The following is a 17,665-nucleotide window of genomic DNA, read 5'->3' on the forward strand; positions in this document are numbered from 1 at the left end:
TATATTAATTTTGTCTTTTCAAATACATTAAACATAATTTTATATCTCTATATTTCTATTTCAGTATCCCATCTCTATAAACAAACGCAGCCTATATATTTTTTTTTTCCTTCCTCCAACATGTAAATAGTGAAGGATTTATTTGTCAGTAAAAAGATATAATGCATCAGGAGCGTGGGCTAAAAGGGGGAAAGGCAGAAACGATCAAACGAAGAATGAAAAACTGTTCCTCGGGTTTACCACCATCGCGTGCTCCACTCCACCACTCTCAGCCAACAAGCACTAAACAAACCAAACGAAACAAATCAAAACAAACCCCTTCCCCCATCACCACCGCCACACCAATCCCCCTACGACGTCGTTTCTTCTTCCCCAAATACTCATAAAAAACACACACTCACACAGCCAAACACGGTCTTCCTTGAATGGGCAATTGCGGCACCAGAGAAGAATCCGCAGTAGTTTCCAATGCTCAAGGTCCTTTTTCAGATCTACTCTTAATTCCTAACCCAATTCATTATCCCTCACATGCACACACTTAATCTTAATTTTACATAATTAACCCTCTCTCTAATTAACCGTACCTTTTGTTTTTCAGTTCAGCAGCTCCAGACGTCGTCCTTGAGCTCCAGGAACGCCGGCGCCGGCGCCGGTGACAGGAAGCACAGCCGCTCGGTGTCGGATCTGAGCGAGTCTTGCTCCACGCCGCGCCACTACAACATCGAAGACGTGAGGAACAACACGCTGCTCTACACGCACGTGATCGCGTTCACGCTCTACGAGCTTGAGACGATCACCAAGAGTTTTCGCTCCGATTATATTCTCGGAGAGGGAGGGTTTGGGACTGTGTATAAGGGGTACATTGATGAGAATGTGAGGGTTGGGCTCAAGTCGCTGCCCGTAGCGGTTAAGGTTTTGAACAAGGAAGGGCTTCAGGGACACCGAGAATGGCTTGTATGTTTGCCAATTGCAATTGCATTGTGTTATATTGAATTGCATTGTAGTGTATTTCTTGTTAAATTTGTTTAATGTAGTTGTTAGTTAACTAGGGTTGGTTTGATTCACTTGCTGATCATGGCTTAATGTTTGATTCCGTATGTTGCTCTATAACTTCTCATTGACTTTGGATTGGGGTGAAGGAATGTGAGCCATTACATAAACCTAAATCATTGTGAACTGAGAAACTTGTTGTTTGGGGTTATTTGTTGTTCTTTACTCTTTATAGTAATTGTTTTTGTGTTGGTTGTTTGATTGATGACTTGGTTGTTGATGTTGTGGTGGTGTTGTTGCAGACGGAAGTGAATTTTCTAGGGCAGCTTAGGCATCCTAATCTGGTGAAGTTGATAGGGTACTGCTGTGAGGATGACCACAGGCTGCTTGTGTACGAGTTCATGTTTCGAGGAAGTCTGGAAAATCACCTATTCCGAAGTATGCAAACTTCTTCTCTAATCCCTTTGGATTTGATGTTCTTGTAGTTGAGTAAGGAAAATATAGTAAGAGGAAGACCAATCCAATTAGAAGATAGTGTGGACTTTTTGCCTTTAGACGAATTTTATTATACTTCATGATGAATTTAAGCCATTGAGCATATTACTCTCAAAATGCATAAAATACAAAGTGGATATTCTGCTACACTTTGGGGCAGGTCAAAGTCATTTTAGATTCCAAGATATGCATTGGGACCCACACATGCTGTAGACTGGTTATACATGCTGGCTTTGGGGAGCTATACATTGTTTCTAATTTAAGTATTAAGACTTGCCTAATGTCTTTCTAGTCTAGAAATGATAGTTTTTGGGAACTTCATGTTGTGTCTGCCATTTGGTATGGCTTTGAGATGTCATGTGAGTTATATCTTGTTCCCATTGTTTGTTGGATTATCTTGATGCTTGCTAGGGTAGTTTTGAGACAGTATAGAAGTTGTATGTATACTCTGAGGAACTTCATTTTTGCTTCCTGTTTCATACTTTATAAACTTGCATTTTTAATCTGTATTTAAACTTGTGATTATATTAGAATAGCATTTCTCTCTGCTTTGGCTGGTTTTTATGAAAATCTTTTGATTCACTATACAACAAAAGACAACACTACTTGAGTTTTTCTAAATCTTGCATCATTAGTAGTTGTGATTTGTGAAGAAAAGAATTCTACTTATACTTAAATAAAAAATAGTTTATATGCTAAAACTATTCCAAGTTCCTTGTGTGTTTTTCCAACTCAATTTGATATGACCTTTCCTGAGGCTTCCAGAGGCAACTATCCCTTTACCATGGGCTACAAGAATGATGATTGCTCTAGGAGCTGCCAAAGGGCTTGCCTTTCTGCACAATGCTGAAAGGCCAGTAATCTACCGTGACTTTAAAACGTCTAATATATTATTGGACTCTGTAAGTTTCTATTGTTTTAACTTGATTAATGTTTCTACTACGGCCGTGCATTAATGGATTTTTCCTTCACTTGGTCTTATCAATAACTACAGGACTATACAGCCAAGCTTTCTGATTTTGGTCTAGCAAAAGCAGGACCACAAGGGGATGAAACCCATGTATCTACCCGAGTCATGGGTACATATGGTTATGCTGCCCCCGAATATGTAATGACTGGTATGATCTCAATTTTGCAAACATGCTCAATTTGCAAGTAATTCGTTTGTTTAAGCTCGAACATTTAGAAGTATATCAGCTCACATGTGATGTAAGAGTTAGCTAGGCTGGTGTACTGTGGGTTGGGTGAAAGACAGTTAAATGCTGGTCCCCTTTTTCAGGACATGGCCTTAGGTATATAGCAAATTAATATGCAACTCTTACTATCTTTCTTGGGCTTAGCGGCTTAACCGATAGGAACATGTCCGTTTATCCGGGGATTAGATATAAAAATTCTGGTCTCCTGGAATTCATGTTTTTATCATTGCATGTCATTATTGATTCAGTACGTACAATCTTGAAATACCCCATTGTTATCATGGCTAGAAAACAATTTATATTATCATCTTTAATTTAACTCAGATTATTTTTTCCTATTTTATTTTTGTCGTTTACTACAGCGGGTTCTAATATACTACTGTCGCCCACAGTTCAAACTGGTTGTGATGGCTTGCATGTAGACATTGAGCATGTTTCATAAATCATAATATACTTCTGACCCTAATACACGTTGAGCATTCTTGCATATGTTTGTGTGGATACAGTTCTAATAAGGCATATTTGAAAATTGTCAGGCCACTTGACAGCTAGGAGTGATGTGTATAGCTTTGGGGTTGTTCTTTTGGAGCTTTTGACGGGAAGGAAATCTGTTGACAAGACAAGACCTGGGAAGGAACAGAGCTTAGTAGATTGGGCACGGCCAAAGCTTAATGACAAGCGCAAACTCCTGCAAATAATTGATCCTAGATTGGAAAACCAATATTCAGTGAGAGCTGCACAGAAAGCATGTAGCTTGGCATACTATTGTTTGAGTCAAAATCCGAAAGCCAGACCACTAATGAGCGATGTGGTTGAGACATTGGAGCCCTTACAAAGTTCAAGTATAGGTGCCGGTGAAGTTTCATTAACCGGCTCAAATAGTGTAAGCACAGGGCACTTTCCGATGACCAAAATCTCCGACTACCGAATGCGTCCCAAGTTCTCAAACAATGTTGGTCCTGGTGCTGCTTGCCGGTCTCCTAACCCTAGCTGCTCGCCGGGTGCTGCAGCAGCATGCCGGGTAAGATAATCGCATGCAATGTATCCCTTATTTGGTGTGCTTCTCAAATCTCCCCTTAATCTCGAGAGTTATTGATTGCCAAAAGTGTGGGTGGCTTCCATGTATTTATTGCTGCTTTGTACATGGTGTATGGTGATAAGAAGCCATGATAGATAAATTTATCAGTGGTTGGTCTTCTGTTCATCTCGATGCAAGTTATTGTGTGGAAAAATGTATGTATTTATAATCATCGAGGCATCAGAACTGCTAATATAACTGGTTGCTCACAGCCTCATCTACATGGAGAGGTTGGAACTTAAGCAAGCAAGCTACCTGGTGAGAGATTATTAGGTAGATTGGCTGTAAGATAATCTTATCACATCTAACATGCCTCTACTGCAACCTCAGTTAGTTTGACTGCACTCTCCTGTTCTGCTTTTTTTTTTTTTTTTTCAAGTGGCTTTTTTTTGTTGAAGAGGAAAAAAAAATAAAGACCAAGGTCATTTTCAAGCTTGCAAGGTTGTTTAGTTATGGCTGTCTTGCAAGAAATGTTAGCTTCTGCATTTGACAGCATCAATGTATATTTTACAATGTAAAAAGTATAAGTGTTGGTGCTGTGTTTGGGAAGTAGTTTTAAAATGTTTGAGCATTTTTCTTATTATTTTGACAAATATTTCACAAATACCCCGGCTGTGAAATTTTCAAATTTATACTATCAGAACATGTGTAAATAACCGATTTTTCTTGAAGTTAAATGCTACTATATAGCAACGCTGGTTTATCATACTTAATTTTCATTATAACATATATAAGGAAGATCTTTCATGCTTACTAAAATAAGAGTTCAATGTATTATATTATAACTACAGTTGTCCAATGTAATGTAACATAAATATTATGGTATATAGAATTTATCACAATGCGAGTATTAAAATCATAAAGCTCAACATAAAACAGGTAAAATGATAGACGGACCTTAATTTTTATTTTATTTTTTGCTGGTGATTATTCAATAGAAATGGAAATGAACTATAGTTCCAATATATCTTGTTCAATGAATATATCTTTACTAATTTATCAAACAAGAACAAAAGGAATTCGACCAAAGACGATCAATCCTCATAAAATTCACATACAGCAATAATACAAATGTAACATGTTATTAAAAAAATCTAGGCGATAAATATAGATAAGAGACCAAAAACCAAAATAAAGTGAAAATGATAGCTTTGCTCAGCTTGAATCATAAAGTTGGATCGTTTTTCCAAACTAATTCAGCCATGATTTACTTAACCATGAATTTATTCGGAGATAATATTCATGGTTAACTAGAAACATATCACTGGCTAAATCAGTTTAGCAAATGATTAATCATATGCAGAGATCGCAATGTCCAATTATGGTCCAAACTGAACGATAGTACAGAACTATCATTTCATTTTACTAACAGAGAGAGAATAAAATCAGGCCTAAAAATTTACTAAGCTGCCATGTCTAATTCCGAGAACAATAGAAATCATTCAGTCTCCATGGACATGAGTCTTACTCTCGTAGTATCTCTTCTCACTCTCCCCCTTCTTTTCATTCCGTTTCTGAATCAAAGATAAAATAAAATAAAGCGGGTCAAAATAACTGAGAGCGCATTAGATAGGAAATCATGGCCAAAGGAACAAGAAAAGTTCAAAGAAAACCAGCTAACCATAACAGACATTCCACTGGATAATTTTCTTCCTATTCTTTGTATATTATGTCCTCTCATCCAAGGGTTGAGTTGTCCACTTTTATGTTCAAATAAATTGTTTTCTTGAACCAATCAAGGATCTAACACTAGCTTCTTTTATTGGGTAAAACCCACCAGTTCATCAGGGTTTATTACTAGGAATCCAAAGAATTCAGCTCAACTCATAGAAATCCAAAAAGGTTTAAGTATCTCAAAGGCTAATTTTTGCATTCTTATGGTTCGAACACAAGACACCCGATTTACTGGTCAAAACATCTAGCCATTTCAACGAACCCTATGTCGGTGATCTAGTCATTAACTAATTCACATTTTCCTTTCTTTCTTTTTTATAAAAAGCTAATTCACTATACTTATCATTGACTATTTATAAATATGCTAACATTTGAACAAGAATTGAAAAGAAAAGAAATGTGATAATGATGATGCGCAATCAGACCTGGAATGCCTCGTGATTTGATACAATCCTTCTAATTATTGTAGTGGTTGTTATCCCTAAAGGACTAACCAAGACTCTGAAGATGCCCATGCTAATGGGAACAGCATATGGGTTGGATTCTTCCTGTACAAGAATCAATTTCACAGGAGTTAAGGAAAGTCGTGCTGCAGAAGGAGTATTAGTGCCTGTAATAAATATTGTAAATCCATTTGCAGAAGAAAAAATTACCTTCTGAAAATCATCGTTTTCCGCAATGGTTCCATGGACAACTAATGAGATGTTAAATGTTGTGATCTGCACTCAAGATTTGAGGAGTGTCACGCCAATCCAAGAATGCATAAATACTTAAAAAGCAAAACAAGAAACAGAATATATTATTGGAATATATACAAACAGAAACAAGCTAGAAATTATCACTAAATCTTGCTAGCATGCTTTTCAAATAGGAGAAAGACCAAGCTTAAGCTGGTCTCGACATCGTCACAAAGCCGCTATTATGTTACGAGTTTTGATCTATGATGATTGATGACATCACATCAAAGCCTACATCATATCAAAGACCCTGAGCAATTACTTAGGAGTTTGATCCTTGATATATCCATTAATCATTACTAAATAGAGTTTTCAGCATGTGGTAAAGTGGATGCATGTATTATCCATAACTCAAGTGAATATCGTGACAGGGAGTTTGACAAATATATATATAAAGCTCCAGGTCTCCACCTTATCTCCTAATCTTCTTGGAGAATTACTAACAGTAACCGAAATAATGTCACAAAGGCTAGGCTCAGGTATATATCTAGACCATAATATCATTATGATATAACTCACCCTCCTACAAACACAATACTTGCACATGGCAATTGTGCAAAGTAGAAAGATTTAGAGAGTAAAAAACCATAGACAAGCGTACATAGCATCCCAAGCTCGCTCTCCCACATCCATTTTTACCGATGAATTGGGCATGGCTTGTTCAGTGAAATCTTCATTAGTCACTAGTATTGGTTAGCATAATGGCAAAATTAGAACATACTTTTACCACCTCATGGCTCAAGAACGGTTATTGCAGCAGGAAAGGAAGATCACAGCATGCAAAGTCAATAATAAGAATGAATTAACTAAATAATACTAACCATATCCCTGGACACCTCCCACGGCGCACCGATTATAACTTCATCCACATAGCGGCATGCTAAAACACTTAAACTTCTTTCATGGAGATTCATGATAGGACGATGCGGTCCTCTAGTTTCACTATAAAACCAGTGTGGAAAAAAGTTAATAAAAAATATGTAAAACAATAAACATTAGTAGTATAAACATCAATGAGAATAGATACTCGGATTGTTTTATGTTGAATACATATTTATAGCTTTTTATTTGATGCAAAATAATGCTACTATAGGAATAGTTTATCTTTAGGAAATAAAATAAAACTGGGGAATAAAATTTATGAATGACAACAACCTGACTGTCTGATCAGTGTGTATTCCAACAAGAAGAAAATCTCCTAGTTCCCGAGCCAGCTTCAAGATCTATCGAACATAAAAGTGCAATGTCAAGCTGAAAAATCACACATTAACTTTGACACAGGCAGGTAACTGGAACAATATGAATGAATAACTTTCTAATAGATACATAACCATTCATGTACCTCTTATCTAATAGCTTAAGCTTTTGGGAAAGTGGTCTCATGACACTTTTCTGGAATAAATAGTACAACTCTTAAATGCATCACAATCATGTAAAAAAGAAAAAAGGCACACAAATGAAAAGTATGTCATTGTTAAACACTCACTCATAAACCCCATGAAAAGCTAAAGGCCTATTTAGTTTGGGAAAACATTTCTCTTTTCATTTCTCAGGTTTTTTATTTTCAGAATTTCGTGAAGAAAAAATGGAAATAGAAATGGAAATGTTTTATTGTTTATTCTACCTATTTATTTATACCAGTAAATGGTGCAGATGCAGGCCATACCAAATTTAGTCTGTAAAATGCATTAAGGAGGCAACCGGAAAAGGACATTTTGATTTTCTTAGAAGCCAATGGCATCAATTAATCCATATAGCTGACTCTGACTAGTGGTATATTCTAGTAGTTGGTAGTAGTGCGGTGGTAGCTACAATTATATATGGCCACAAAAGCAAGCACACAACAAAAAGGGTATCATATCAGTGTCAAAACATTTTAATATTGATTGCAGCAGATAATAGTTTAGTAAAGGCAACAAAATATTCGATTGAAAAAAAAAAAAAAAAAACCTAAAACAGGAAATTAAGCTACCTTCCACTCCATTGTTCTGACATAACATTTAACAGTGCATTGGTAAGCAATTATGTTGAGAAGGTAGTATAAAGTTATAAACAATACCTCAACATGACCAGCATGAAAGAGATCAAAGGCTCCATCAATATATACAATGCGTGCATCAGGTCCCGGGCCCTGGTATAATAAACATGAATCAATATTACTGAAGCATGATGTAGATAAAAGACAGCTTGTCAAAATTATTTCAATACGGGGAAATACATCATATTAGAAATGGAGAGAAAACCTAATAGTGAAGGTTCAATCATAGCAGTAGATACATTTAAGAAATTGATCTTAGATTTTGAGCGCCTTGAATATGTTTCTGCTATCACCAGGTTCAAAATTATATCCTGCCCAATCTGCCATAATCCAAATTCTGTCTGACACAGGTATACCTAATTTCAATCCTGTGTCATTCCTTAATCCCTTTGCTACCTAATTAACAGCCAATTGGGACATACATTCGCCACTAACTTAATTCACAATAACCAGCTTGAATTACATTGTTAAAAATTTTCCCCCCCAAGGGTTTATCCAGTTGGTTGATTCCTAACAGAAACAATTTCCTGCTCTTCCAAAACTTAGGTCTATTAAACAAGTGTAACGACACAAGCTAAATTAAATCCTCAAAAGTGATCAATTGAGCAGGAAACTAGCAAAGAATAATGAATTAGTTGACAGGTAAATTCTCAAACGCGTATTACGCGTACGGTTTCTTGCTTCAAACCGTGATTGGGGTTTACAAACAAAAAGGAAACATCCTCTCATGCTTATAAAGTATAAACTAACACCATGGGTTCAAAAATATGTGATTCAAGATTCAGAAAGTCTAAACAATTGGGAAATGACAGAGAGAAGGGGTAATGAAGTTGAAAATAAGCATATAAGTAGTCAAAAATCGGAATTGAAATTAAATGTACATACCCTTCCATTTGAGAACTGAACAATTCTACGAGATGTAGGCATAAATTGAGAAATACGAGTTCCACGATCTTCAAATTTGTGACTATGACCATGGCTGAACTGTCTTTGTAAAGAAGAGTGGTTAGGGTTCTCACTGGCAGACCTTTCTCTCGTACAGAGAAGCATACGACCTGGGTATAAAATTATTATATAACATCAGTTCTCCATTTTCCACAATCACACGAAATTATTACGAGACAACACTGAAAAATAAATATAAGCACAAGGGAAAAATATAAGACAGGCTAAAGACTGAATATGCTCACAGGATGGGAACTTTCAACTGTACCAGATAGGAAGGAAAACCGACAAAAAGCACTGCTAGTTTTGTGAGAAAAGGCCAAAAGTTTTGATATCAAACTTACTAAGGGCGGAAATGCAGTTCAAAGAATAAAAATACGGTATGGAGGAAAACGACAAAACGTTAAAGCCTCAAAGGTCTGTTAATAAATATCATCAATTGATGAGTTGGCTTATTGCTATAACCAAACAAATCATCTCTTTGTAAACAGGGTTTCAACTGTTTGCCAAAATTCCATATTAAGCTTCAGGAGAATTGCATAAAAGTATTAAACCAGAGAAATTTTCCATAACTGCAACAACATAACAAGTAGAAACCCGGTATAAAATACTACCAAATGAAAGGGGGCACATCCATTTATATGGTTTATATAGTGAAAAATAAAACTTATTCAAGTTCTTTTTTTTTAGAAAAAAAACAAAAGCAGCTATGGGAGGAAAAAATATCATCAGCCGTGATAAACAAACACAAGAACATCACATGCCAACCAAACATGACAAAGGACTTCACTTTAATAATTTCCATAAACTATATCAAACAAGATGTGCATGCCCAATTGCGCCAACTAAATAAGGAAGTCTTATACTACAAAGAAAAGTAAGCAAATCCTAACCAACGATATCAGTGCTAGAAACTCCTTCGGTGCGCTTTATCTGCTTGTAACGGCCAGCTTTCTTTGCATGAGCATAAGCATCAGTGCCGTCAGGAAGAATACAAGGATCGTCCCCGTGAATAATGTAATCTATATTGTACTCATTAAAGAGCTTCTTCATGAACTCCTCAGTTATGGCATATGGAGCATCAGTAATAACCTCATCAACCCACTTTACAGCATTCACCATAATCATCCTACAACACACATCAACACCTCATAATCCGAACAATAACAACAACAAAGCCTTATCCCTCTGGCTACATGGATCAAACCTCATAATCCAAACGCAGAACACAAAAACAACCCCGCCAAAATAAATAAAGAAACAAAGAGATTCCATAACAACTATAACTAAGCATTGTCCCATAAGACAACTCAACTACTTGGATCAAACCGACATAACAACTGAATGCCAAAATTTCTGCATGGAAGTTAAAAAAACAGTAGCTAAACATATATTTGCCAAAACAAGTATCAGTGTATCATTGCAACTACAACTAAGCACGGTCTGTTAGATAATTCAACTACATAGATCAAATGCCAACACAGTGCTAGAATTGCTGCATGAATATTAAAAGAAATATCTAAACATATATTTGTTATTACAAGTATCTCTGCAACTTCAACTAAGCATTGTCCCATTAGATAATTCCACTATATGTATCAGATGACAGAATACCATGCTGCATGGACATTAAAAATATACATAGATAAAAAAAAAAAAAAAAAAGCTAAGCATATGTTTTCCTAAAAAACCACATTTTGATTAACTTATTCTACATTGCTTCCCTGATTCTTCTCATAAGAAAAAGGCAATCAAATCCAAACATATGATAAATCTAGAATCAAACAAAGAACACAACACAAAAATGACACAATATAAATCAGCATGGAATGAATTGAGCTCCAAGAAGAAGATCAAAATCCTAGAAAAAAGTGAAAAAAGTTGTGACCTTTCTTCAAGAGGGGTGACAGGGGGACCCTTATTTGCAATGATTTCATCGTCGCTAACAACACCAACAACAAGCTCATCACCAAGAGCACGTGCCTGTCTAAGAGCATTGCAATGGCCATAATGCATCATATCAAAGCATCCATCCATGTACACCCTAATTGTCTTCTTCTTCCTCCTTCTCTTCCACAAACCAAGAGGCTCCAGATTCTTCTGAAGCCCTTCTGAAGACTGCAGCAATCCGTACAGTGACACACCAACGATCACGCCACCCACCAGAACCGTTGCAATGAACTTCGCCGTTGCGTTCTTCTGCATCATCACCGCCTCAAAAGAACCCATTTTTCTTTTTCCTTTTGGTTTCTCTCAGTTACTTTCTCCCATAAATGAAATTAAAACGAAGAAGGGAAGGTGGGTGCAAAATGAGGTTAGAAAAGTGGCCACCACACAGAATTTGGAATGCCAATTTTTTATTTTCAGCCAAATATATTCCGTTTTTGGTTTTAGAAAGAAGCTAGCTTCTGCTTTTTCCCCTTTTTTGTGTCAAACCAATAAAGTTAGAACCTTTTGTGTTTTTGAATTCATATATTCTTTTGGACTTGTAGAATTCATAAAGTTTGTATTTTTATTGGTATAAGGAAGATGGATTTGTTTTTCTTCTTGGGTCGGAAGCATTTAGTAACGTTTATGTTTGTTGCAGAATATTGGGCCTTAAAGGCCCATTTAAGTCCAAAAATTGTATTGGGTTAATTTTTTGTTTTTTAACTGAGTACAAGTTTTCATTGGGCCTTTCTAGACGTTCATTTATTGCAAAATTACTAAACAGAATATGCTAGAAAGTTTTAAAAGGCAAAAAAAGATAAAGAGAAAAAGACTGTCCTCATGTAATCATATTATATGTGCAATGAATTTGGTTAATTTTTGTTTTCAATAATTTATTATTCTCTTTTTAAGATACAATAATAAGTTGTTATTCTTGGATGAAATATACTTTTGGTCCTTACAAATATTGTTAGTTTTGGCTTTAGACTTTATGAAGAAAAAATATTAGTTCAAACATTTCAAAAACATTTAGTATCTTTTTATCCTTATAAAGTTTCATTTTAATATAAGTCTAAGTTTCATGATAAGTTATTTTCAAAAATATCAAACTATTATGTGAATTTATCTTAATAAAATTTATTATAGTTTTCTAGTGACATAAAAAATATATCAATTTGGTGCAAGAACAAAAATTCAAACATTACAATAGTATAAACTTAAGACGTAATATCTTTTATAATAAGCATGCAATGCTACATGATCAACAAAATTTCTCTTCATATATTGTTAATTACTAGTATTTTTTTTCCACGTATCCCCCAATTCGACAGGTCAAAAACTAATCCGTCATGGATCTGAGTGAGTTGACCACTCGACCAACTCAAATTATTGCTAGTGTTTTATTATAAGATTTTGTGACACTATATTTTCATTTAACCATTATCATAATAAAATTTATGTTATTATCATAACTATTTTAATTTTAATTGATTTTATAATTGAGATTTAAAGTCCCAAAAAGTATTGCAAATTTTAGTGTTGGTTCTCATATGGTGATCTACAACTCAAAAACTATGACCTGTACGATTGAATTTTTAGGTTAGGGTCCATAAAAAGTTAGGGATAAAATATGTTACCGAACAAATAAAAATTAGAGTATTGTCATATGTAACCTAGGCGGATTAAATTAGAGATATAGCTAAATTTCATTGAGCCACTTAAACATGGGTTCAAAGTCTGTATTATTTTAGTGTGTAGGGTAGAATCCACCCTAAATTATTATAAATCATTAAAATACTCAAAAAGCAGATCTTGGTAGAGGAAAGCCTCCTCAATGCTCACTTATTGGTGAACATCACAATGTTTGGCATAGTTGGAGATTGTATTGTTAAATACTATAAATAATATATCCTAGGTCAACTTATAATTTAGAGGGTTCAATTCAATGTTACTCCCTTCTATGGAAGATGAAGTTCTGCTTTTTTTTCGCTTTTAATTTTAACTCAAACAACCCTCTAATAATCTAATATAAGGGCTCATAAACTGCCACGTTGCTTCTAAACACATATCACCAATAAATTTCTTTAGGGCTTAGTTAGTTAACATATATTTTTAAAGATACATAATAAAATTACAAATTAAAAAAATCTTTATAAAAAAATATAAAATTTAAATTCTCAATATATTTATTAAAATAAAATTTTTATTATCAACAATCTTAATTTATGTTTTTAGAATATAAATTAACTAAACCCATTTCTTAAAATATAATTCTTGTGATTTTGTGTTTTTCTTTTCCTTCCTTTTTTCTGAAATTCAACAAAAACGTATTAAATTAAAAAAAATCAAAGCAAATTCTTAGTTGTTAGTATTTTAATAGAAAAATAATAATATCTCTCCTATTTCTTAAAATATCACTCCAGTTAATTTTTTATTATATTTTATATAATTTATAAAAAAATAATATTATCAAAATAAGAGTAGTAAAATTAATTTTCTTTTATTAATATCATATCATCACTTTCTTATATTCTCAGATTTTATTATATATGTCGGTAGATTATCTATAAATGGCTCCATAAGTAATTATTGATGATGAATTGAGCAATATTATTCTTTTAACTTTAAATAGCTAGGAAACATTCTATACTTTCCTTTACGTTTTTGGGAAAAAGTACCAAAGTGAGATTATGCCAATAATTAGCCCATCATTATTATGTAATAATTGTACTCATTACCTGACGTTACCAATGATTAAGCAGTTTTTACAATAAAAAAATAATATTCTCTGCTTAAATTAAATAAAAAACTGTCAGTTAAAATCAGTTTAAAAAATTGTTAAAAATTAAAAATCAAAATTTTCTATTAAGAAAGAATACAATATACACACTTTTTCTTTGAAAGAAATGAATTTGAAATATCAAACTCTAGTAGTTTACCAAATATATGTTTGAACAATTTATTAAAAAATAAAAAATAAAAAAGTAGACAATAAAAATATTATCAACAGAAAAAAAAGAAAGATAACAGCAAGCCATATCCTATTGTGTTTACTTTTTAGGTAATTGACAAAGAGGCGCCAACATAGAAAAGAAAGACCCACATGTGATTGACGCAACTATATCTTTGATTAATTTTCTTTAATTAGCCTTAAATGTATAAATTAAGTGAAATGTAACAATAATATATACGAGGAAGTATAGGAAGTCAATAGAGTATTTATATAATGTGTTAATGGGGGTTTAAGAATGTTCGATTCAGTAAGATATCAGGTGTTTATTATCCTTAGTATCCGGATGGTTTTTCTGGATAGTATGAGTGTATTGTATTTGAAAAATTAGTAGTGTTTTATATTCGATGTTCATTTTTTAACTCATATTGTGCCAAATAAATAGTTTATTGTACATATTGTACAAATATTCTATTAATTCCCTAGCGAAAATTAATTTCATTCCATCAGCTATGTTATCACCATGTTATCAATATCACAATCATTTCAGGTCAAACGCAATACACATACAATCATTTGAGAGAAAAAAAAAGTTCAAATATTATTTTTTTTAATCTCAGAAAATAGTTTTGGAAATGAAATATATAATGCGCTTTTTTATCTTACTAATGGAGATTGAGTAGTTGGTTTTATTTTAGAAAGTCAAATTTTAGATGCAGAGCGGAGTTGGATATTCTCTTCTTAGGATTATAATCATGCTTACGAAAAGGATTTAAATTTATTACCCTAGAATATTTGTTTAATGATCAATAATCCTTTTCGTAAGATCTCTTTTCTTCATAAGTAGTGATTGTACTAATTCATTTTAGTATGGTGCTATTTTTATATATTGCTTGTCTATCAAAATAAAATTTGGGGTATGAATATGATTATTAAGTAATTGGGAACTTAAGAAGAAAAAACCAAAGGGAAAAAATAAGGAGGATGAAGTGGTGAAGAGAGTGTGTTGGATTTGATAGGAAAAAGACAAGAGAGTTAGTAGAGAAAAGTGAAAATGGGTGATAGCTTAAGGCCAAAAACGTGCCGCTAAAGCAAAGACAAAACATGTATCTTATCAATCTATGGAGAACTTTCTCTCTTATTTTATTTGTACTACACCAATACTAGACCTTAGACAAGGCTCCACCATGGTCTTCCATTTGGAGTCTTGAACCCCAAATTGGAATCTTCCTCTTATATGTCTTAACGATATGACCCTTAGCTTGGACCCTAGGCAAAAGCTTTCATTATGTTCGGTATCTACATTTATTTTATTATATTAATCTTTTAAAAGACAATTATAAGTAAATTTAAACTTTTAAATATTTGTTTTTTCATCCCTACTGTTAGGATGGAAATCACAAAAAGAATTGGCACTTACGGATACTTACGGAAATTATTCATCACGAAAAGATTGATAAAACTTGCAAAATTTTTACGAAAATGAAAATTCACTTCCGTGAATAAATAGAGACGGAGGCGGGATTGAAGTATCTGTCTCGTAGAAATCTGTGAAAAAAAATTTATTTAAATGTTCTTTTATATATATATATATATATATATATATATATATATAAGTTATGTAAGTATATTAGTATGTTAAATTTGTGTTTAAATTATATTTTATTTTATACATTTGGTTAAATTGTATTGACTTTTATTATAATTGTGTTAATTTATTTTTTATTTTTTAACTTAATATCAATGGATACTCGTCGATATCTGCTTTTTTTTGTGGGAGAAAATAAACGTGACCTGCGATAAAAATGGAGTAGAGACAGAAAATATTTTATTAAATAGGGATGAGAGTGGCTACAGAAATCAATTATCATTTCTACCTATGGTATATATTTTGTTATATTTTTTTCTCGATTTAGAAGGACAAAGAATTTATTATTTCATTTGGCTTGCTTCATCTGGCATCGTTATTAACAATATAAGTCCCGATTTAAGTTATATATGCAAAAATATACTACTAGTAATTAGAGGGTTAAGCACGATTTTAATCCTTAAGATTTAAGTAAAAAAAAATTTGTGTCATCAATTTTTTTTAAATACAAAATCGTCCTTAAGATTTAATATAGTTTTAAAATCGTCCTTTTTAAACAGATTAATTTTTTAAATAACAAAAATACTCATTTCTCTTCTGACCACTACCACTATCACCCCACCTATTACTGCTCCATCACTATCTGCACCATCCATCCATTATCACTCCATCAGTATCTGCACCACTCCACCCACTACTATCCCATCACTATTTGTTTATGAATTCAACAAAAAAATTCAACCTTCAACAACAATCTCAAATAAATCAAAATCAAAACTACAATCCCTCACCAAAACCATAATCATTAACAAAAAATAAGAATCATCATCATCTTCAAAATAAACATTAACAAAAAAAACCAAAAAAATTAATCAATTAATTAATTAATTAATAAGATAAATAAAAGAAAGAAAAAGAGGCAAAGTGAATACCTATCATCAGAAACAAAGCGCAACAAGACCCGAAGGAGAATGGTGAGGTGATGGGTAGAACGTCAGCGGTGCAACGCAAACAGAGGAAGGCCGCTACCGGCGGTAGCGCTAACATGACCTCAAGCGACAACGATGACAACACAAATCCAAGCCAGCGGAAATGCTAGTAAACTGCGGTGATACTAATGCGACGACGGAAAGGAGCAGCAGCGATGGTGAACGGTGGTTTCGGTGGTAATTTGTGGCAGGTATTCCTCTTCATTGTCTTCCCTTTCTTTTCATTTTGCTCTATGTGTTCATCTTTGTGTAACTGTTGTGACAATGTGAATTATATGATACGAATTTATCGCCAATGTGATTTCCGACGAGGGCAAGGGCCAAGCGATGGCGAGAGCAAGGTGCTGTGATGGCGAGGGCGAGGTGTTGTGAGGCTAGGGAGCAAGTCTCTGGGTTTTTGCTTCGTTCTCCTTCTCTCCTTTTCACTTTCTGAGCTTTTGCTTCGTTCTTTCTCTCAGTCTCTGCTTCTCTCTCTTATGAAGGTGTGATAAAGATGATGATATTGAGGATATAATGGTCTGAAGGACGATTTTAAAATTATGTTAAACCATAAGACGAGTTTGTATGCAAAAAAAGGTTAGGAACAAAAATTTTTTTAACCTAAATTATAAAGACCAAAATCGCACTTAACTCTAAATTAGACTACTTTTATATATATATAACTTAAGTGAATAGAAAAAGATACATAAATAATTATAGAATAAATTATTATTTTAATTCCTAATATTTGAATCAAGTCTTAATTTCATACATAATATTTGAAACGTTTTATTTTTATCTTAAACGTTTTATTTTGTCATATTATAATTCTATTATCAAATTTTTTTTTTCAAAAATAATCTTTTGTTTTCACAATAATTTTCTTTTGGATAGTGACAATAATAATAATAATTATAGTGATTATAGTAATTATTGTAGTAATTTGAGGATGAAGATTATTAAATATTAAGAAAAAAAAGAAGATAATAATAAAAAAATAGTATTTTTTAAAAAAATTAATTTTAACCAGAAAATTGAAATATAATAAAATATAATATTTAAAATATAATATTTCTA

The 17,665-nt window shown here is 33.2% G+C and overlaps 2 protein-coding genes across 2 annotated transcripts; one reads left to right on the forward strand and one right to left on the reverse strand.

Annotated features, from left to right (window-relative positions):
* Positions 1 to 200: 200 nt before the first annotated feature.
* LOC130977131 (probable serine/threonine-protein kinase PBL8) lies at positions 201 to 4,342 on the forward strand. Its single transcript, XM_057902155.1, has 6 exons — positions 201 to 477; positions 599 to 954; positions 1,293 to 1,428; positions 2,251 to 2,387; positions 2,480 to 2,603; positions 3,218 to 4,342. Exons 1-6 carry the CDS (start codon positions 426 to 428, stop codon positions 3,709 to 3,711), a joined length of 1,299 nt encoding a protein of 432 aa, XP_057758138.1. The 5' UTR covers positions 201 to 425; the 3' UTR covers positions 3,712 to 4,342.
* A 397-nt stretch (positions 4,343 to 4,739) lies between these two features.
* Positions 4,740 to 11,483, reverse strand: LOC130977132 (ethanolamine-phosphate cytidylyltransferase). Its single transcript, XM_057902156.1, has 9 exons — positions 11,042 to 11,483; positions 10,047 to 10,282; positions 9,094 to 9,263; positions 8,230 to 8,301; positions 7,326 to 7,393; positions 6,992 to 7,112; positions 6,087 to 6,152; positions 5,859 to 5,981; positions 4,740 to 5,273 (listed from the first exon to the last, which is right to left on the reverse strand). The coding sequence occupies exons 1-9, from the start codon at positions 11,380 to 11,382 to the stop codon at positions 5,202 to 5,204; spliced, it is 1,269 nt and encodes a 422-aa protein (XP_057758139.1). The 5' UTR covers positions 11,383 to 11,483; the 3' UTR covers positions 4,740 to 5,201.
* Between the last annotated feature and the right edge of the window lie 6,182 nt (positions 11,484 to 17,665).

Source organism: Arachis stenosperma, chromosome 4 (genome assembly GCF_014773155.1).
Source record: "Arachis stenosperma cultivar V10309 chromosome 4, arast.V10309.gnm1.PFL2, whole genome shotgun sequence".
Lineage (NCBI taxonomy): Eukaryota > Viridiplantae > Streptophyta > Magnoliopsida > Fabales > Fabaceae > Arachis > Arachis stenosperma.